Source organism: Giraffa tippelskirchi, chromosome 11 (assembly GCF_054371585.1).
Source record: "Giraffa tippelskirchi isolate mGirTip1 chromosome 11, T2T-mGirTip1v1.2.pri, whole genome shotgun sequence".
Classification (NCBI taxonomy): Eukaryota; Metazoa; Chordata; class Mammalia; order Artiodactyla; family Giraffidae; genus Giraffa; species Giraffa tippelskirchi.
The window spans coordinates 6,585,533-6,607,548 of NC_137285.1; the positions used below are offsets into that span (position 1 = coordinate 6,585,533).

Below are 22,016 nucleotides of genomic sequence, written 5' to 3' on the forward strand. Positions count from 1 at the left end.
ATGGGTGCCTTTTCAGGTTCCTAAATTTGCAATAATATTGTCACACATCAATCAATAACCAGCACAGGAGCTCAGAGTAAGTGGGAGTGAGAGAAGGTTGGCAGAGACAAGGAACAAGTCAAGCTTATTCCCCCCAAACAGTGGGAGACAATTGTACAGCAGCACACAGTGAATCTGAAGGGCTGTGATTCTGCAGAATCATGAGTATCTTCTAGTTCTTCACACATGCCTCTGGACCTTTGCATGTGCTCTCCTGTCTTCTTGGCGTCTTCTCCCACCACCATCTAAGTCCTACCCTCCTTACGTGTCTCAGCTTTACATCACTTTCTCAGAGATGCCTTCTCTTACCTCCTCCCAGGGGCCTCCCAATCATATACTCAGAGCACCCCATCCAATTTCTTTAACGGCCCTTAAAAATGATCGTTTATTGCAGTTAAAATATTCACTGGGATATTTGATTGTCTGACGTTCAAGAGGAGAGGGAGGAGTATAATGATGAATGGAATCAAACAGAGTTTGCATCCTGGCTGCAGGCTCTGTGTTCTGACTGTGGACAACCTCGACCATATCACTTTTCTGCTCCCTGAACCACAGTGTCCTCACCAGTCAATGAGGAACAACGGGGGGATCTAACACACAGAGTTACAAGGATTCAAGGAGATTATGCATCTAAGGTGCCTGGCCCATAACACTCCTATGGCTATTACTATTTTGATATCTGTCTCCTTTGTGAGATTATAAGCTAATTAATGGAAGGACTGTGTCTGTTTGGTTCAGCTGTGTCCTTAGTACCAACACAAGACCTGCCACTCAAATATGCAGGTATGTGCACACAGCCACTCAATAAGGAAGGGAGTTTAATAAGACATTTGGGAACGCTGCCCACTGCCACCAGGCCACTGCTGGGCTCTGATCCATCTCAGCCATCCCTCCATGGATCTCTGGTACAGCCCCTTCTTTTGGTGACCCTTCTGCTGAGAACGAACAGACTTACAGGCTTGTCATTAGCTCCCCAAAAGGGCAGCAGTTACCTCAATATGGGTCTTGGTGGGGGTAAGCCACTGGCCATGCCTTTCTGTCAGTGGCATCATGAGCAAAAGGAAATTAAACTTCTTGTTTTGATGTCCATGAGTTCAGAGCAAAGAGGGAGATCCCGGGGAGAGAAGGGAGACCGACTCACCCCTGTCTCGTAGATGGGGTTGTCGAACTCAGTCTCCACGGTGATCTGGCTGTAGGGGTGGGAATACATCAGAGGCAGGCGGAGGTTGGAGTAGTAGCGGCATCTGGAGAGCGGAGTCAAGGGGAGAGAAGTGACTTTTCCTGGACGAGGAGACCTCAGCTTGCTGGTCGCCGAGGGGGTTGAGAGCCCCCATCCCCACCTGGAGCCCCACCATACCTGGTGATGTAAATGTAGGCTCCTCCCAGCAGTAAGGAGATGATGAGCACGGGGATGAAGATAGCCAGAGCCATGTTTCCTCCTTCCAGAGATGTCTCTGCTGCCGCTTCTGCTACTAAACACACAGCCGGTGAGGGTACCCGGCGCCCAGCGCGGGGCCCCCGCTCTCCCAGCCCTGCACCCACAGCTAATGCCGGAGCGGGTGAAAGCCTTCCTCACTGGAGAGCTGTCTCCAGAGGGAAAAGAGGCAGAGACTGGAGGAAATGGAGTTGGTCCTTTGCAACAGAGCCCAGACTCAGCCCTGGATGGGGTGGTCATAGCCACCACCGGGAGTTACACTCTTTTAACTCAGCTCAGCTGGTAAAGGATCCGCCTGCAATGCAGGAGGCTCTGGTTTGATTCCTGGGTCGGGAAGATCCCCTGGAGAAGGGATAGGCTACCCACTCCAGTATTCTTGGGCTTCCGTAGTGGCTTAGCTGCTAAAGAATCTGCCTGCAATGCGGGAGACCTGGGTTCAGTCCCTGGGTTTTAGGACGATCCCCTGGAGAAGGGAAAGGCCACCCACTCCAGTATTCTGGCCTGGAGAATTCCATGGACTGTACAGTCCATGGGGTCGCAAAGAGTTGGACATGACCGAGCGTCTCACTTTTAACTCACTTTCTTCTGGGGGAGGGGAAGGGTCAGGTGATTAAAAGTTAAAATCTGGTTAAAACCCAATCCAAGGGAAGACTTGGAGAAAACTCACAACGTGCCAACTGGAAAAGCAGATTTGCTCGACTTCAACAGAGAAGACAGGGTTGCGTGTCTAGACTGGCAGGTCCCTCCCAGACCTGCTTAATCAGACTTACCAGCAGAGGGCGCTGGGCAGCCAGGTCAGTGTTTGGTACCCACACCCCCCATGACATCCCAACTGTGACAACTCAGGTTTGATTCTGAGAGGCCACGGCTGCACACTCCTAGGTAACCCTCTCGGCCTCACTGGGAGCCTCCCACTACCTCCCAGTAGTCTACAGAAATCACAAGAACTATCATAACTGACAGAGGAAGAGATGGTTGGATGGCATCATCGACTCAACGGACAGGAGTTTGAGCAAACTCTGGGAGACAGTGAAGGAAGGGGACCCTGGAGTGCTGCAGTCCATGGGGTCACAAAGAGTTGGACATCACTGAGCGACTGAACAACGACAAAATGATAATTCAGTGTGGAGGTGAAGGGGGGATGGGGGTGTTTTCCCAGCAAAGCCCCACATCCCTTTTGGACACTTGACCTCCGTTTTCCTCTGCCATTCTCTGTGGCCACGTCTCACAGAGCTCGGCTGCATGCCAATCTATAATCCATTAACTGCCACTGTTTGGGCCTGAAAAATCAATTTTAATACCTATGATAAATGCGTGAGCACAGAACATCACAATGGCATCATGCCCTCTGAGCAACCCAGGCCTCTGAGACGTTCTCACGGTTCACTGGTTGGTGGAAGACAGCAAAGGAAGGGCCTGAGTCGAGACTAACAGCATAAATGCCCTCTTTTTTCCCAGCGGACTGGCTAATACAGGCTCTTTTCCTATACACACTTGAGCCCCAGTTTCATCTGCTTGGATTAAAACGTCATCTGTTGCAAGCGATTGCAACTCATGACATGTAATTCCCGCTGCCCCAGATTCTAAGTGAACTGCGTATAGTCAGAAAGACAAGTGGCTCCAAAAATAATTTAGAAACCATCCAATTGGTTAAACTTAAAAAGATAGTTCATTTGTTTTGGCTGTGCTGGGTCTTCGTTGCTGCACAGGCTTCTCTCTAGTTGCGGCGAGTGGGGGCTCCTCTGGAGCTGCAGTGCATGGGTTTCTCATTGCTGTGGCTCCTCTTGTTGTGGAGCGTGGGCTCTAGGGAGCACCGTCTTCAGTTCTCGTGGTGCAGGCTTAGCTGCTCCATACCATGTGGGATCTTCCTGGATCAGGAATCGAACCTGTGTCTCCTGCACTGGCAGGAGGATTCTTTACCACGGAGCCATCAGGGCAGCCCTAAAACTTTTTTCTTTTTTTTTTAAACAAAACATTATTATTTTTTTCTGACTTGACACCCCAGTGAGTGGTTTTGGACCAAACCAAATAAAGGTTACATATAACAGAACATTTTACATGTGAGCGGGGTTGAGAAGGGAAAAGAAGAAAAAATCCTGTATCACTTTTAGCATCTGTTCTCCATTAGTAAGTCTCGCGTGGTAATTCCTAACAAAATAGAAGACAGGGACTTCCCTGGCAGTCCCTTCGTTAAGAATCTGCCTGCCAGTGCAGGGGCCAGGGTTCGATCTTTGGTTTGGGAAGATCCCACATGAAGTGGGGCAACTAAGCCAGTGTGCCACAACTGTAAAACCGAGCCTGCGCGCCCTAGAGCCCATGCCCCGCCGCAAGAGAAGCCACCGCGGAGAGTCGCCTGTGCCCCGCCACTAGAGAGCAGCCTCCGTTCAGGCAACTGGAGAAAGCCCGCGTGCAGCAACAAAGACTCAGCACAGGTAAAAACCAGACACACACACACACACACACACAAGGGGTGGGGAGGCGGGGTGGGGCCCAGGGGTAGCTATATTTGGGGGAAGAAAAAGATGGAGGGAAAACCAGGTCACAGAGCATCCCCCCAGGGGAGAGGTTTCCCTCCTGAAACCAGGAGCTTGCTCAGCGTGAAAGGTGAGGCGTTCCTGGATTTAGTTCCTCAAATAGCACCACATGGTTGAAAAGTTTGAGAAGAGGAGTGTGTCTTTCTCAGGCATGTGGACCCCCAGATGTTGTCCGCTTGTCATCATGAACAGAACTGGCGTCTAATCTCTTTCGGGTCATGGTTAGGACCGTAAGTTGCAAATGCAATGATTTTTTTTTTTCTTTACAGTATCATCTGTTTTCAAATTACCTTCAGCAATGTGAAGGCAGAATTTTTGCTTAATTTTTTTTAAGCACTTGAATAAGGGTCTCCAAGGGCTTTCCCTTGCTTTCTGCTATTAACTTGGTTAATGGGGTGTTTTTCTCCGTGGGACTCACCTTCTAAGGTGTGTTCAAAGCTGTCTTGATTAACTGAAAGAGAAAATTGGAGCCCTGGTTGGTGTCAAGTGAATTCATTCTGTTTGTATGAAACGAAGGTGCCCCCCGCCCGCCCCTCCTGGTGCTCCCCTGCCCCCCAATTAGTCCATGCTCTGCTTTGCTGAAGTTAGTGCTGTGTTTAGTTTGTTTGTTTGAAATCTTGGGCTACTGGAATTAGTGGGAACGCCTGGCCTCATTCCCTCCCTATGTTCCTTAGAGAAGATGAGATGTATGAAAGGAACAGGGCAGAAATCACTGAATACTCATCATGTGTCAGATACCGGGCGTCAAGACCTTTATATATATTTGCACTTAACACGACAATCCCGCTAGGTGCATACTAACCGATGAGCAAACAGAGGTTCAGAGAAGGGAAGTGATTTCTCTGACACCACACAGCTTCTAAGTGATAGAAGTAAGATTTGGTCCTGCTTGGCTTCCTTGGGCCTCTGCCCTTAATTATACAGTTCTGATGTCTTCAGTGTTTTTGTGTTGGACAAAGGCTGATGGATGGTGAGGGGTGAGACAAAAATCTCCAATCCTCAGCCCAGCTAGAGGAGAAACAGTTCTCCTGCTTGGAAATATGCATTTATGTGAGCCTTTCTAATTTCACCATTATTTCGTATTGATTTGGAATATAGGATTTATATTCCATATTTTCATTCATTCGTTGCCTTAGACTGGAACTCTCTGGACTTTGTTTATTCACTGTACAGCTTCTCTGGAGGTTGAGGATGCTGGAGGCTGGCATCTTCAGGCTTTGGCATCTAAGTCATCATGATAACTGAGCACAAAAATATACCCACACAGGGACTTCCCTGGTGGTCCAGTGGTTAAAACTTCACCTTCCAATGTAGGGGTTGTAGGTTCGATCCCTGGCTGGGGGGCTAAGATCCCACATGCCCCGTGGCCAAAAAGCGAAAACATAAAACAGAAACAAAATTATAACAAATTCAATAAAGACTTTACAAATGGTCCACATCAAAAAACTCCTTAAAAAATACACCCACACAGGTGGGGTTCAAGGATGCAAACCCCCAGTGTGAACGGCTTTGATGAAAAGATTGTAAGATAAGGTAATGAGAAGTGGTGACCCCTCAAAGGCTCAGCGATCCTCATGTCCTACCTAATCCCAAGGCTTCCTAACTAGAGCTTTGGTCAAAGTGACTCTGACTTCCATCATTACCAAGTGATGATAACAAAACCAGCTGAAAAAATAGTGTACTAACTAACTCACTGACTCCAGACATCTCTGGAGCCAAGGCTTTGGGAAAATGGAAAGATTAAGGTAGATGTTTTCCACCCAAGACATGAATGGGGCCTTGACTGCGTGTCTGGGGGGGAGGGGGCATATGAGCTTCCATGAAACCTTAGAAATGGAAGGAGATGTGGAACCAAGTGTGATCAGTGGCCTTGGGGGGGCACATGCTAAAAGGCAGCTTCCTGGGCCCTTTTCTGGACCTGCCAGGGTGGTGTCTTTGGGGATGGATGTCTGAAACTCTCACCAGTTCCCCAGGATTCTGATGCTGCTGACCCAGCCACTGACTCTCCCTGAGAAGCCCTGACCTCAGTTCAGTTAAGTTCAGTCGCTCAGTCGTGTCCGACTCTTTGCGATCCCATGGACCACAGCACGCCAGGCCTCCCTGTCCATCACCAACTCCCAGAGTTTACTCAAACCCATGTCCATCGAGTCGGTGATGCCATCCAACCATCCCATCCTCTGTCGTGCCCTTCTCCTCCCACCTTCAGTCTTTCCCAGCATCAGGGTCTTTTCAGATGAGTCAGCTCTTTGCACCAGGTGGCCAAAGTACTGGAGTTTCAGCTTCAGCATCAGTCCTTCCAATGAACACTCAGGACTGATCTCCCTTAGAAGCCCTGACCTGGGCTCACCCAGTTATCTCACACAAAGGAAAACCAAAGTCGGGGGTGGGGGTGAGCGGGACTCACCCAAGGTCATACAGGTGGTCCAGGGCAGAGCCAGGCTAGTGCCTGGGGTCCCTGAGTTCCAAGGGGTGGCTTTATATTGGTGCTCAGTCATTTCTCCAACTCCAGACCACAAGTGATGAACCTCACTTATTTGGGGAAGAGGAAGTGATTTATTATTTCCTCACAGAGTTGGTGGGGTACGTCTCAAGAGTGTAAATGGAGCAGAGAGACAAAGGCAATTATTTCCCAAGGCAGTGTCTTTCCTGGTTGGGCAGTCTGTCCTACCTGAGGGGCCAGGACCAACTCAAACCTGGTGGGGTTTCAAAAGCAAGGAATTCACCATTAGCAGAAGTGGGTGCAAATCCTAGATTTATCTTGTTACCAGCTGTGTGGTTTAGGGAAAGTCACTTAACCTCTCTGAGCCTCTCTGTCCCCATTTGTGAAATGGCTCACCTATCTCAGAGTAGAGTCATAAGGCCTCCATGAGGTGATTCGGGGAAAATCTTTTTTACGTGGGTAAAATTCACATAACATAAAATTAACCATTTGAATTCTGTGTCCATTCAGGGGCACTGAGTGCATTCACAGTGTTGTACAACCATCATCTCTATTTAGTTCTGAAACATTTTCATCATCTCAAACAGAAATTCAGTATCAATTAAGCAGTTATTTCTCCCTCCCCCCAGTCCCTGGGATGTGCTAATATAAGTCCCATCTCTGTGGATTGACTTATTCCAGGTATTTCCCTCGAATATGTAACCTTCTGTGTCTGCCTTCTTTCACTGAGCATCACCTCTTGAAGGTTCATCCACACTGTAGCACAGATTCGTATTTCATTCCTTTTTATTACTGAACAGTATTCCCTTATATGACTATGCCACATTCTGCTTATCCATTCATCAGCAGATGGACACCTGGGTTGTTTTCATCTTTTGTGAATAACGCTGCTCTGGTTGTTTGCACCAGTGTTGGTCTGAATACCTGTTTTCACTTACTCTGTGCCTATACCAAGAAGTGGAAATTCTGGCCAGGAAAGTATTTTTAAGCCCTAACGCTGAACTTCATGAACAGGCATTTGGGGATCTGCTGAAGTTATGGGTTCCCAAGGAGAAATGTAGAACTGTATGTTTCTCTTCCCCTGGGGAGAGAATTCAGAGAATTTCTGCTTGATTCTCAAAAACAGTATTAATATCTTAAAAGGTTAAATCCACTTGCCTACAGCATTGAATGTATTTAGGATACGATTAAGAATGTCACACCTCAAAGATGCGAATAAGTGGATCCAAATCTCACTAGGTGCGTCATAACTTAATTTCAGTGATTAGAAAGAGTTCACTGATTCTAAAATACATTTCCCCTCTTTTAACCATCTTGTAGATGGGGGTGTCTTTCAATCACCGGGGCGTTACAATTGGTGCCACCAGGTGGCGCTCACGATGCTGTGCCTGTGCAGCCATGGGTCCAGGACCAGCAGCCTTCGGAGATGGGGGTGAGCATCTCGGGAGAACACCCCAGAGATGACAGGGGAATACCCATCACCCTCGGGAAACAGGTGGTTGTGAGAAGGGGCTGCAGGAGGCGGGAAATGTTTAAGCCATGCTGTCCAAGCAGGAGTCAAAAACAGGCTGCCTTTCCTTTATGATAAAAATAGAAGCTCATTTAGGAAGTAAAACAAAAATGCTAAGCACGGAGAAGGCATGGTGTCATAGTTTAATTGGTAGCCATTTCCTTTCTCAGCAGTGCAGAAAATAACGGTGGTGTCTTAGATGTAGCGAAACATGGTAGCTCGGCTTTTTAAAGCAAATTTAGAGTCACTGCAAGTCAGTCCCAGCATCTCTGGATCCCTCGGTCCCCAGGACTCTGGGAGGTGGCGGGGTTCTTTACCTTTGCAGACGGGAAGCGGCCCGTTCCAGTGGGATGGCTGTCCCAGGATGCAGCGAATGGTCACTTCGCCCATCAGCTCGAAGCCCTCGTAGCACATGAAGGTGAGGGACTCTCCAGGCAGGTAGAGTCGTTTGTAGAGGATTTGGTACCCGTTCTCCGGTAACCCGGGGTTGTCACAGGCCAGGGACTCCTCCGCTGAAGTGCAAGCCAAAAGGAGCTCTGATGAGATGATGCAACCCTTTGGGTTTTGCATTCCGAGCATGTGTGACCTGAGGCCAAGCTCTGCAGCATCATTTCTTTGCAACCCTGCCTCACACTGAACTGTCTCAAATTCACCTTTCCCTCTCCCACCTCTGGGCCTGGGTTACATGTGGGCATAGTAGAATGTACTAAGCTGTGGAATCTGGGTTAAAAATCTGGGTTCTGCTACTTACTAGCTGTGTGACTTCCAGCAAGGGCCACAACTTCTCTGAGCCTCAGTTTTCTCAATGGTAAAATAGTAGCAGTACCTATCTCATAGGGATTTGGAAGATTAAATAAGATAATGTGTCCAAGTGCTTAACACGCCCTTGAAATGTAGGTACTCAGTAAATGACAGACTCAGTAAATTATGAACTATTCCTCCTACTTCTCAACTTGCACTTCACCTGCTCAACCAGTCTGGGTAAGTCTTGTCTTTCAACACTCAGTCCTCATGTCTCCTCCTCCAGGAAGCCTTCTCTGATGCCCCCTATCCCTAATTGAGTCACTAGTCTCTTGGGTTCTTCCTCCACCATAACACTTGCCTACACTGTACTGTATTTAATAACAGCCTCTCTCACTTGAGATGAGCCTGTTAAGGCATGCTTGAGCCCTGTTAAGACATACTTGAAGCTCAGGGCCTGGTATATAGTAGGAGCAGCATAACTGACCTCAAGATATACAGTAGGAGCACCATAAATGATGCCTGCTAGCTTAAGAATTGCTGGAGAGTTGAACTGCTGGTTTAACCTATTCCAGGGCCAGCGTGTGATCTAGTTCCTTTTCAGCACCTGGATGGAAAGGACACCCAGCGAAAATTGCTTTGCACACAAGACTACAAATACTGAAACATTAAAAAGCATTTATTATTTAAAAAATTAAACTGTGGTAAAATCTATAATATAAATGTACCATCTTAACCTTTTTAAGTGTATAGTTGAGTAGCGTCAAATACATTCCTGTTGTTGTGCAATGTCCAGAACGCTTCATCTTTCCAAACGGAAACTGTCCCCATTAAACACTGATGCCCCATCGCCGTTCCCAACCAGCCCTTGGCAGCCACTATTCTACTTTCTGTCTCCATGACTTTGACTATTCTAGGAACATTATGTAACTGCAATCACACAGCATTTGTCTTTTTGTGACTAGCTTATTGCACTTAGCATGATGTCCTCAAGAGTCATCCATGCTGTAGCATGTGTCAGAATTTTCTTTCTTTTTAAGGCTGAGTCATATTCCATGGAATATGATGCTTAAATGATGCTTACTCCTTGGAAGGAAAGTTATGACCAACCCAGACAGCATATTAAAAAGAAGAGACATTACTTTGCCAACAAAGGTCTCTCTAGTCAAGGCTATGGTTTTTCCAGTAGTCATGTATGGATGTGAGAGCTGGACTATAAAGAAAGCTGAGCACTGAAGAATTGATGCTTTTGAACTGTGGTGTTGGAGAAGACTCTTGAGAGTCCCTTGGACTGCAAGGAGATCCAATCAGTCCATCTTAAAGGAGATCAGTCCTGGGTGTTCATTGGAAGGACGGATATCGAAGCTGTAACTCCAATACTTTGGCCACCTGATGTGAAGAACTGACTCATTGGAAAAGACTCTGATGCTGGGAAAGATTGAGGGCAGTAGGAGAAGGGGACGACAGAGGAATGAGATGGTTGGATGGCATCACCAACTCAACAGAATGAGTTTGAGTAAACTCTGGGAGTTGGTGATGGACTGGGAGGCCTGGTGTACTGCAGTCCATGGGGTCGCAAAGAGTTGGACACGACTGACTAACTCAACTGAACTAAACTGAATATTCCATTGTATAGAGAGACCACATCTTGCTTATTCATTCACCCATCAATGGACACTTGAATGGCTTCCCCTTTTGGCTACTGTGAGATAATGCTGTTACATAAACATGGATGTACAAACCCTCTTTGAGACACTGCCTTCAATTCTGTGGGTATATACCCAGAAGTGAGATTACTAGACCATATAGTGATTCTAGGTTTAACTTTCTGAGGAAGCTCCAACCCGTTTCCAACAGGAGCAGTACCCCCTTTGCATTCGCACAGAGAACAAAGGTTTCAGTTTCTCCACGCCAAATCCTAAAACATTTTTTTCCTTCTGGATCTTGCTTTGCTGTACAAAGACCCAAGTCTTTACACATCACAGCTGCACCTGCCATCCGCGTTTCAGAGAAACAAGCTTCTGTCAACAGCTTTCGGTGCTCACTTGATTAGCAAAACTTCTCGGAAGAGATGACATGCTGTCTCTTTTTACCTGAAGGATTCCTGTAATATCTGAGTGATTTCTACAACTTAGTGGTATTATTCTCCAGCTTGTCATCAACCTGACTCTACAGGCCATCAGCTTAGAACATGGAGTAGGCGGGTCTTTTATTATTTCATAGCTGGTGATTCTGCTCTACTTGGGGAAGAGGCAGGTTCTCCTAGTTGGGCTGTTAGGAGCTTTGTCCACCTGCTTCTTGCCCTCCTCTTGTCTGGTTCCTGGCTTTACATCGAATTAGTCATATTGTGCCAGGTAGGTTACGCTATTTCACCCATTTGTACTTTGTTGATGCTGTTCCCTCTGTCTGAAATGCCCTTCCCCTTCCTATCTAAAGGAGAGTGCAGTGGAAACGCTAAGACAGACCTTAACAATCTTCACCCGCTACACTAATGCTCTTTGTAGCAGGACCTGTGACTCACTTCCAACCAATAAAATCACAACAAAGAAGAAAGGCTGTCAGTTCTGTGAGGATGTTACCAAAGACTAGTTTTGTCTTGCTAGCAGACTCTTGTCTTCGGAGCAACAACTGGCCATGTAGCAAGGCACTGAGGGTGACGGTGGTAAGGAACTGAGTCCTTCCATCAACCATGCAAGCTGGGAAGTGGCTCCTTCCCATGTTGAGCCTTCAGATGAGACCCTGGCCCCAAGGTCTCTCTTCTGAGACATCCTGGCGAAGCTGTTCCCCTGACTCCTGGGTGTTATCTGCAGCGCAGCAGAGTGGCCAGCAGGTGGCAGCGGCAACTCAGCAGACTCCCCCCGACAAACTTCCCCTGGAATTTTCCTTCATAAATGAACAGATTAATGAGAATAACAAAATCATTCACTGAGCACCTTCTATGTGCCTGTCACTGTTTCTGGCCCTGGGGAGATAGAAAGTGACAAAGGACAAATTCTAAGGCCTGGAGGCAAACGACGATGCGGCCAGCAGGAAGAGGAGGGGGAGGTGTGTCCAGCTGTTCTCGCCTGGCTTCATAGGAGAATCACCCTGGGTTATTCAGTGAGCTGGCTCTGCCCCCTAAGGTATTTTAATCAGTCCCCCAGAGTATTCTTGTTAAAGTTCCACAGGTGATTCTAAAATCCAGCCAGCAAAGAAGACATACTGATGGCCAAGAGGCGCACAAAAAGATGCTTCACATCGCTAATTGTTAGAGAAATGCAAATCAAAACTACAAGGGACCACCTCACAGCGGTCAGAATGACCGTCATCAAAAAGGCTACCAATAATAAATGGGGAAAGAGGGTGGAGAAAAGGAAGCCCTCCTACCCTGCTGGTGGGGATGTAAATTGGTGCAGCCGCTATGGAGAACAGTGCGGAGGTTCCTTAAAAAAACTAAACATGCAGTTACCTTTGGACCCAGCAATCCCACTCCGTGAGCATACGTCTGGAGAAAACTCTAGTTCAAAAAGATACACGCAGCAATATTTACAACAGCTAAGATATGGAAGCAATCTAAATGTCCATCAGCAGAAGAATGGATAAAGAAGATGTGATATATTTAGGGCTTCCCAGGTGGTGCAGTGGTAAAGAATCCGCCTGACAATGTAGGAGACACAGATTCGATCCCTGGGTTGGGAAGATCCCTCGGAGAAGGAAATGGAAGCCCACTCCAGTCTTCTTGACTGGAAAATTCCATGGACAGAGGAGCCTGGTAGGCTACAGTCCCCGGGGTTGCAAAGAGTCAGAAGTACCTGAGTGACTGAGCACAAATGCATACATACACGCCACGGAATTTTGTGCTAAGTCACTTCGGTCATGTCCGACTCTTTGTGACCCCATGGACTGTATAGCCTTTCAGGCTCCTCTGTCCATGGATTCTCCAGGCAAGAATACTGAAGTGGATTGCCATTTCCTCCTCCAACCGTGGAAGATTACTCAGCCATAAGAAAAAAATGAAATAATGTCATTTGTAGCAACATGGATGGACCTACAGATTATTATACAAAGTAAAGTCAATCAGACAAAGATGAACATCATATGATATCACTTATATGTGGAATTTTTTAAAAAAATGAAGCAAATAGATGTTTTTACAAAATAGAAATAGACTCTTAACATCTAGCCAGAACTTTAGGGTTGAAGGGTTTGGACTCAGAGCTGCTGCTTTGGTGTCTTGGAGTGGTTAAGAAATTAACCATTTAATCCATCAATTTCCAAAACAGTCAAACACCCATTCTGTACCAGATGATTTGCAAATATTATTTCTAATTTTCTCCCAAATCCTTAAAGATGATAACAGTACTGATCAAAATAGCCAACGTGTACCAAGAGCATTTTATGAGCCAGGCACTGTTTGGAGTTTTTCTATCTACATGCTTAGATGCTGAGTTGCGTCCAACTCTTTGTGACCCCATGGACTGTAGCCTGCCAAGCTCCTCTGTCCATAGGATTTCCCAGTCGAGAATACTGGAGTGGGATTCCATTTCCTCCTCCAGGGGATTTTCTTGACTCAGGGATCGAACCTGAGTCTCTTATGTCTCCTGCATTGGCAGGCAGATTCTTTACCATTAGCACCACCTCTTTTAATTACAACAACCCCAAGACACATTGTTATGGCTGTCCCCATTTTATATCTGTGCAAATAAAGAACTGTTGGGGGTATCTCACTGGGTAACCTGTCAAGCCAGTTAGTGGGAGAGATAGGATTCAAATCCAAGTGGTCCTAGTCCTCTGTTAATCACTGCACCAGAAAGCCTATTTTACAGATGAGGAACTGAGGCTCCGGGGAAGTGGCTGAGGTGTGGTTTGATTCTCTGCCTCCAGAGTCAGTCCGATTCAGTTTTGACCCAGTCATCAGTAATAGTGAGAAGAATTCCACATGGAATTCCATCCCTGGCAGAAACCGTCTTTGAAGGCATCTGTGTTTATCTTCAGTTCCCAGAAGATGGCAGGAAAGTGACATGGGAAGTGACTTGAATCTGAAACTGGAGGCCAGGCTCTGCTGCTCGCATCACGTCTTTGGACTTCATTTTTTTCCTGCCTGTTAGGTAAACGGACTGGACCAAGACCTCATCCGTAAGCTGAGATGTGGCTGGACAACGGCATTCCCACTGTGAGAATGTACTCACACTTTGAAATAAGATTGTTTAAGGCAGGTATTTTCCAACCTAGATGCTACTGACATTTTTGGGCTGGGTAATTCTTTGTGGGAGGGGGGTGGTCCTGAGCCTTGCAGGATGTTGGACAGCATCCCTGGCCTCTGCCCACTAGATGCCAGCATAACCTCTCCCAATGACAACCGAAGACACCTCTAGAAATTGTCACTGACAACTGTCCCCTGGGGAGCAAATTCACCCCGGCTGAGAGTCGCTTGTCTGAGGTCTGAACAGTCCTGATGGTAATCTGTGTGATGTAATCCCGATCTCTCCCAGGAATTCAAGTGAGTTGGACTCATGGTTTATAGACATAATCAGCAACCTACCCTCATTCCTGCCCAGCCATTCCTCCCTCTCTTTCGATACAGGAAAAAAATCTACATTTATGGAGCACATGTGAGCAAAATGCTCAAAATCAAGTTGCTTGGTTATTGCTATGAATGGTTTGTAATATATTCTACAGTAGTGGAGCATTGAAACTGAGTGGTAATTAGCAACCAGTGTTAACTGAGCACTTATTATATGCTGGTCACATTGTTATGAGCACCTATATCTACGGTTGTCATGGTCGTCAGTTTTTCTGATGAGGACGCCAGCTTGGCTTGTTTAAAGTCACGCAGCTGACAAGTGGGAGGGCAAACGACCTGCTGGACTTGAAGCCCTGTGCATTTGCATTTAATGGTTCTGCTATAAGGAAGGGTTGTTCCAGTTGGAGCTAGTGGTAAAGAACCTGCCTGCCAATGCAGGAGATGTAAGAGATGCAGATTCGATCCCTGGGTTGGGAAGATTCCCTGTAGAAAGGAATGGCAATGTGCCCCAGTAGTCTTGCCTGGAAAATCCCATGGACAGAGCCTGGCAGGCTATAGTCCATTGGGTCGCAAAGATTTGGACATGACTATAGTGACTTAGCACAGCACGCGTGCCTTTCTCAGAGACAGGTATTTCTAATTGAAGACAGGCACCCTGCTCGAGCCTGGCATGCTGGCTGAGGTGATGAACTGGGGATAGTTCATCAATGGAAACTTTTACTATGGCCACCGTCTGGCCATGTGGGTTTGATCCAGGTCGGGAACTCTTCAGGTCTTGTATTTGTGGGTTCTGGGCTGTGAAGGGCCAGGGCCTCTCGGGGGATCCCTACAAGCCTCCCTGGAGATTTCATCCAGAAAACCCTCACTGACTGTGTCAGATCCTCATGACTTTTCGTGGTACGGTTTATGTCTTCTGGATGGGATTCCCAGGAGCCGTCTACCACGCTGCCTCCAAAGAAGGGAGGTTGCAATGAAGCTACAAAGCGCAATAAAGACCACGTTAGTACTGCTAACAATGACAAAGACAGTAACTGCAACAAATACTGTCATTTTTTGAGTCTGCTGGGACTGAGGGATACAATGACCAAATGGATACATTCCTAGTAAGTACGTGTGTGACTCTCTGAACATAAAAACAGATCATTTCAATAAGCTTCAGCAAGTACTGTGTAGCTATAGGAGTCACAGGAGCACAGAGGAGAGAAATATGACCTAGCCTAGGCAGGCAGGGAGGCCTTCCTGGAGGAGGTGATGCTGAAGATTCATTGTTATTCCTTTTATCGACTTGTTTCTCCTCCCACACCTTCAATAGATCCCAGGCTTCCTGGCTATGTGGATTGTGTCTGTTTATATATCGCTGTGTTTTTGTTGTATTTTCAGGATCTACCACCAGTGTTTCCAAACTACATACCATGGTGCCCCGGGGTGCCACCATGAACTCATGAGGGTGCTGTGAGGCTTTAAAAAAATGTTGAGATACAGTGACACCTTTCAGCCCCACGTGAACTAGTTTGAGGAAGCTCACAAGTTTAACATCAGACTGAGCTATGTTCTTTTCGATGATGCTAGATTTTCTCTGGTTGCTCTGCTAAAAAGCAAGAACTGTGACAAAATCAAGGTAGAACAGGAGATGCAGGTGGCAGAGCCCAGCCTGATGCTAAAAGGCTGAGAAGTTTGGGAGGATCCAATAGGCACATATATCCCCACAGTAGTAATTGTGTTATTAATTATAGATAAGTATTATTTAAGAATGAAATAAGAATACAATCCTTTCTCTGAATTCCTGGGCATTACTTTTTCAAACAGCTACTAAGTTGTCAGCATATAGCTACTTTTTAAGTGGTTTGGACCTAACTGGTTAATAAGTATAACTGCTAAGTGTTCTAGCCTGGGAAATCTACGAAACAATCCTGGCATTCCAGAGATTCTGTGAGTTGAGAAAGTTTGGGGGCCTCTGTGTCAGCATCTGCTTGCATATAAGAGGACTTGTTAAGTGACTGAGCTACATCCAATAACCCTGCCTGGTAGGAAGTAGTAATCCCCTTTTCACAGGTGAGGGACCGAGGCCCAGAGAGGGCAAGCTACTTGCCCAAGGTCACCCAGCAGAGCTGGGGGTGGGTCTGATGGCCAATCCCAGACTCTTTCTTCTACCCACTCCTGATCTGTCTCTTCTTGAAGTGGCCTGGGGTAAAGGAACCAAGAGTGAGAAGACATGGCTTTGAGTCCCAGCCTGACCAAATTATGGCAGTTGGCAAGTGACTGTGAACAGACGCTGCAGACATCCTGAGCTTATACAATTTGCCGTCTGCTTCCTGATTCTCTTGGTGGAAGATCTTGGTCAACAGCAGAGCCCCAGGGCTCTGCCCAGGAGCTATGATTGCAGAGAGGTGAGGTGGGAAGATGATGCTTTGGGGGGTTAATCAGGCTCGAGCTGGAATCCTGAGTGCTTCCCTTGCCTGCTGTGTGACTTCAGGAAAGGTGCTCACCCTCTCTGGGCCTTCTTGGCCTGCTTCCAAGTGGACACACACACACACACACACACACACACACACAGCTCATGCAGTTTTGTGAGGGTTAAACGTGTGAATGTTGGGGAAGGGCTGGACGCAGCCACAGTGCCCATCAAACTGGGGCTGTTTCCTTGGCTCAGCAGAGGAAACATCTTAGAGCTGCTTTATGTCCAATGACCTCGTCCTCATCGCAGAATCCGGATACAACCTCCCCCTCAGTCTGGGCACCTCACTGCTAGACTCTGACTGTCATTCCATCTCACGTGTCATCTCCTGTTGGCCTTGCCGGGCCTGGAACGATGCTGGAACCCCACGCCGGGTTCTCCTGGGGTCTAGGAGGAGGACGGTGTGTCTCCTGACACCCGGCTTGACTTGTGAACTCATTAGCATGGGTGTAGGGATGCCTTCTCACCAGAGCGCTGTGGATCCCGGGAAAGGCAGCGGCCCCGAGGCAGGGGGGCTGCTTTCTGGGAAGCCCAGCAGCTGCTGCAGCCTGGAGGGTCTTTGAAGACTGTGCCTGATGAGTGAGGTGCCTTTCCTTTCTTTTTAAAAAATATCTCCACCCTTCAGTATTTTTAAATCAGCACCTATTTTTAGCTTTTCATCTCTAGGGCTCAGCAGCTTGAATGACTCAAGATGCTTCTGACCACTCCCCTCCCACAATGGGTGCAGTTCACCTTCCAGGCTTCCCTGGTGGCTCAGCAGTAAAGAATCCGCCTGCTAATGCCGGAGACCTGGGTTTGGTTCCTGGATCAGGAAGATCCCCTGGAGAAGGGAATGGCAACCCACTGCAGTATTCTTGCCTGGAGAGAATCCCATGGACTGAGGAGCCCGGCGGGCTACAGTCCATGGGGTTGCAAAGAGTCAGACATGACTGAGCATCTTTCACCCACTCACAGTCACTGGGGGGAATGAGAGCTGTATTTGCTTCCTGGGAGGCTGTCACGGAGGTCACTAACCAGGGGGCTTAGGACAGAAGTCACGGCTCGTCTCCTAGCTCTGGAGGCAAGAAGCCTGAAGTCAAGAAGGCAGCAGGGTCCTGCTCCCTCCAAACCTCCAGCAGGTGGGTGCTTCCCTGCCTCTCCCTGCTTCTGCTGGTTGTTGGCCATTTCTGTCACGTTCAACTCGCAGGTATGAAACTCCCATCTCTGCCTCTGTCATCACGGGATGCTCTCCCGGCGTCTGTGTCTCCATCTCAGATCAAAATCTCTGCTTCACTACAACATTTGCTTTTATCGTGGTTGTCTGGACCCACACCCACAGTAATCTCCAAGGTCTGCCTGTATCTGTTTATCCAATGGAAGATGACAAGGATTTTCTGGCTTTCTAATTGTCCTCCAAGAGCGACGGCTTTCACTCATCTAAATGGCAGGACTGCTTGTTTGTGTGGCCATGAAACAAGTCCATGAAGCCTGTTTGGAAGACTCGTGAGAAGTGATAAAACATAGCCGCTGGAGTGGAAAGCCATGTCCTTAAGCTCATTACATCAGATGTAGATGAAGTGAAGTGAAAGTTGCTCAGTAGTGTCCGACTCTTTGCGATCCCATGGACTATACACTGATGGAATTCTCCAGGCCAGAATACTGGAGTGGGTAGCCTTTCCCTTCTCCAGGGGATCCTCCCAACCCAGGGATTGAACCCAGGTCTCCCGCACTGCAGGCGGATTCTTTACCAACTGAGCCACAAGGGAAGCCCCCAGATGTGGATGAGTTCACAATAAATATAAACAAGCAACATCAACCTCTTGATTCTCCAATACTATCAGAGGCCTCAGTGCGGCTCTGGGAGCTTGGGCTGGCTGTGGATCTGTTTGAAACACACTCATACAACACAGCACCAAAACAGCAGTGTCACCAACACCTCTGAACCCCAGACACTGTGTGAGGCTTTGTGCCTTCTGCGGAGCCTCACGCTTTCCTTAAGCAACGGGTCCCATCCCTGTTAGCACATCAGAATCCCCGGGGAGCTTCTGAAGCTCAGGCTACACCCCAGACCTACTGCATCCGGATCTCCAGGGAGTTTTCAGACATTCTAGACGATTCCCACATGCTCCTGAGGCTGAGACCTCCAGACCCCTGCTCTCCACCTCCTCTGCCTGGTGAGAATATGGTGTTACTCTTCCATTCTCAGAGTGACCTTAGGAGCCTTTTTGGAGGTTTTATGGTAGAGAAACCCCCAAAGAGTTTTTTTTAAAGCCAAACATTTGTTTTGATGGCTTCCTAGAGGAGGCCAAAGAGTTTAAATCCACTCTATTTACTGCCCTGTGGACTGCTTGATTTTAAGCACGCAGGGTCAGGCGGGTCTGGGTTTGCCTCTGGCCTCCTTCATAACTAACTAGGCTGTGTGAGCTGGGGCAATGATCTCACCTCTCTGAACCTCAGTATCCTCTTCAGAAGATGGAGACAGTACTGCCGTGCTCACAAAGCTACTAGAGGAGGAATTCTGGTAAAGGACTCAACCAGTGTGTGTCTGTGTGTGTGTGTCTGTGTGTGTGTGTGTGTGTGTGTGTGTGTGTCTGTGTCTGTGTTAGTCGCTCAGTTGTGTTCACTCCATGGACTGCAGTGTGCCAGGCTCCTCTGTCTATGGAATTCTCCAAGTAAGAATACTGGAGTGGGTTGCCATTCCTTTCTCAGGGGATCTTCCAGAACCAGGGATCGAACCAGGGTCTCCTGCATTGCAGGCAGACTCAGCACAGTGCCTGATAAACTCACTGTAAATCTTAACCATGTGATAACGTTTACCATAAATGTTAGCGTAGCAGCACCCTCAATACCTGTGAGCTATGGTCATAGGACGGTAATCATAATAAATGCTCCCAACAGTGGGTGCTGCCTCCTAACAGACCAGCCCTCCGCCAGTAAGAAAAGGAAGTGACCGGCAGAGTCCCCAGGGGGGCTCAAGCCAGTACAGGGGACTCACAGACACAGTGGGGCAGGCGAGAGGTCCAGATGGGCGTGCCGGTCTCGCGGCTGTAGCAGGTCAGGAGGGAGCTCCCTTCCAGCACGAAGCCCGGGTTGCAGGTGTACTGGATGGTGGTGCCCACCAGCAGCACGGGGTCAGAAATCAAGCGGGTCGAGTGGTCCACTTCCCCGGGGTCGGTGCAGTACATGACTATGCAAGACAGAGCAGACCAGGCGGGCGTTAGGGCCACATGACCGTGGGTTTGCTGAGAACTACAGAACGATGTAGAACATTTCCCCACTTAGTTTTTTCCTCATGTGAAAGACAATGCATGTGGCTGGAGAATAGGCCAGGAGAAAAGAGACTTGAATTTAATTTTGCTTTTAGGAACTGGCACCCCCAAGAAATGTTTGCATCAGGGTCCAAGGACCCGTATACAAGGTTGCACAATGCACCTGATGGTATTTGTAATGGAGGGGTTTATGGTCTGAAGGAAAAAAAAAACAAGACAGCCCTTACTTTTCTCACAGAATGGGGGGTCGCTGCTCCAGCTGAGGTCCCACTGGCAGGTAAGGGTGTCGCTTCCCACGATGTCGTAGCCGGGGTCACACTGATAGGTGATTCGGGCCCCCCTCACAAGCTCCGTATGAGAAGTGGTTTTCCAGCCATTCTGGATCTCCGGCAAATCAGAGCAGGAGTCGTTCCTTGACACCTCTTTAAAACAAAAATGTCATCCTTAGATGGGAAGGTGGCCTCTCTGTTGGGGGTTTGTTTTATGAGTGTCAGAGGGAAGAGCAAATAGAAGATGAGGAAGCCTCTGGAAATAAGCAACACAACTTCTGAAATCCTGCAGGAACTCTTAACCTGCAGGAACTCTTCTTGAGGGGGAATTTTACAATGATTTCTTCCCACTGTGGATGTGTGACCTCCAGCACCAGTCAAGCCATCAGATGACAGCAACTCCAGCTGACATCCTGACCACAACCTCATGAGAGATCCCAACTCAAGGCCACTCAGTGTGAACTCCTGCACTCTTGACTCACAGGACCTGTGAGACAGTAAATGTTTATTGCTAATTTGGGCATGGGGAGTCATCTGTTACATAGCAGTAGGTTGCTACTGTCCTCAACCTTGGGGCTTCCCAGGTGGCTCAGTGGTAAAGAATCCGTCTGCCAACGCAGGAGACACAGGTTCCATCCTGGGGTTGGGAAGATCCCCTGGAGAAGGAAATGGCAACTCACTCCAAAACTCTTGCCTGGAAACCCCATGGACAGAGGACCCTGGTGGGCTACAGTCCATAGGATCACAACAGTAGGGCATGATTAAGCTTGCATACATGCACAGAGCCTCAACCTTGTTCTAAGAAATGTCCATAGATCTATTGGCTTGATAGACTAGTCATTTACATTTTTTTGTGCTGCAGATTGAGAGAAACATGTAACTATTAAGATAGAAATAACTATTGGTTGCATTCTTCAAATCCCATTGCCTGCCCTCAGTGAACATTAACCACACTCCAGAAAATGCTACACACAGCTTATCATCACAGAGTCTTCCTCCAGAGTAACTCTGTTTTCCTCCTGCCAACCTTTGTTACTAAGGTAGCAATCCAAAGCCCACTACTACGACTCTCGCTTCAGAGTGCCTGCTGCACAGATTTTGAGACAAGAGCTAATTACACCATATAATTAATTTGCAGCTCTTCTGTGCTTCTGGGGGAAGCAAAGCACCTCCTCTGTCTGCGGGAAAGTCATTCTGAGAAACAAGCAATGGTTTTTCCCCGGGATTTCATCATGATTTTATTTGAGGGAAGGAGATCTCCTGGGTGTCTGTGAGAAGGAGGGGAGCGGAAAACGGCTTCTAGAATTGCCTGGTGGGGAGCAGAAGCCTCTATTTTTAGGCCTTTGAAAAATCAGCCAAGCCCTAGATTTGGGACACAGCTGCAAAAGCTCAGACTCTGGATGAAAGAGGAGAAATGGGGGCAAATATGGAATCTGTGGTCTGCCTTGTGCCAAGAGTTTTGAGACTGAGAACGGTTTGCTTGCCTGACTTATTTTTCGCATTTTCTTTTTTTTTAAAAAAAATATTTATACTTTAATTAGAGTACAATTGCTTGACAATGTCATGTTAGTTTCTGCTGCACAACAACGTGAACCAGCTACATGTCCACATATATCCGTGCCCTCCAGAGCCTCCCGCCCCTCTAGGTTGTCACTGAGCGCCAAGCAGAGCTCCCTGTGTTAGAGAGCAGCTTCCCACCAGCTGGCCGCTTCACTCGTGACGGTGTATATACGTCAGCGCCACTCTCTGCACTCGTCCCACCCTCTCCTTCCCCAGCGTGCCCACACGTCTGCTCGCTGTGTCTGTCTCCACTCCTGCCTTGCGAATAGTTCCATCAGTGTC

At 47.7% G+C, this 22,016-nt stretch overlaps 1 protein-coding gene across 5 annotated transcripts in view; it reads right to left on the reverse strand.

The window, feature by feature from the left end:
- The window catches only part of SEZ6L (seizure related 6 homolog like), a 189,378-nt gene that overhangs the window by 4,650 nt on the left and 162,712 nt on the right, over positions 1-22,016 (reverse strand). For 2 of the 5 annotated variants that reach the window (XM_081542937.1, XM_081542939.1), the window contains 6 exons: positions 20,133-20,327; positions 19,632-19,823; positions 8,276-8,470; positions 4,427-4,459; positions 1,397-1,511; positions 1,181-1,283 (listed from right to left, as the gene is read on the reverse strand). In XM_081542937.1, coding sequence (XP_081399063.1) covers positions 1,181-1,283; positions 1,397-1,511; positions 4,427-4,459; positions 8,276-8,470; positions 19,632-19,823; positions 20,133-20,327 — 833 coding nt within the window. Of the gene's footprint in view, positions 1-1,180; positions 1,284-1,396; positions 1,512-4,426; positions 4,460-8,250; positions 8,471-19,631; positions 19,824-20,132; positions 20,328-22,016 lie in introns of all 5 variants that reach the window. The other 3 variants (XM_081542938.1, XM_081542940.1, XM_081542941.1) reach the window with 3 other exon arrangements.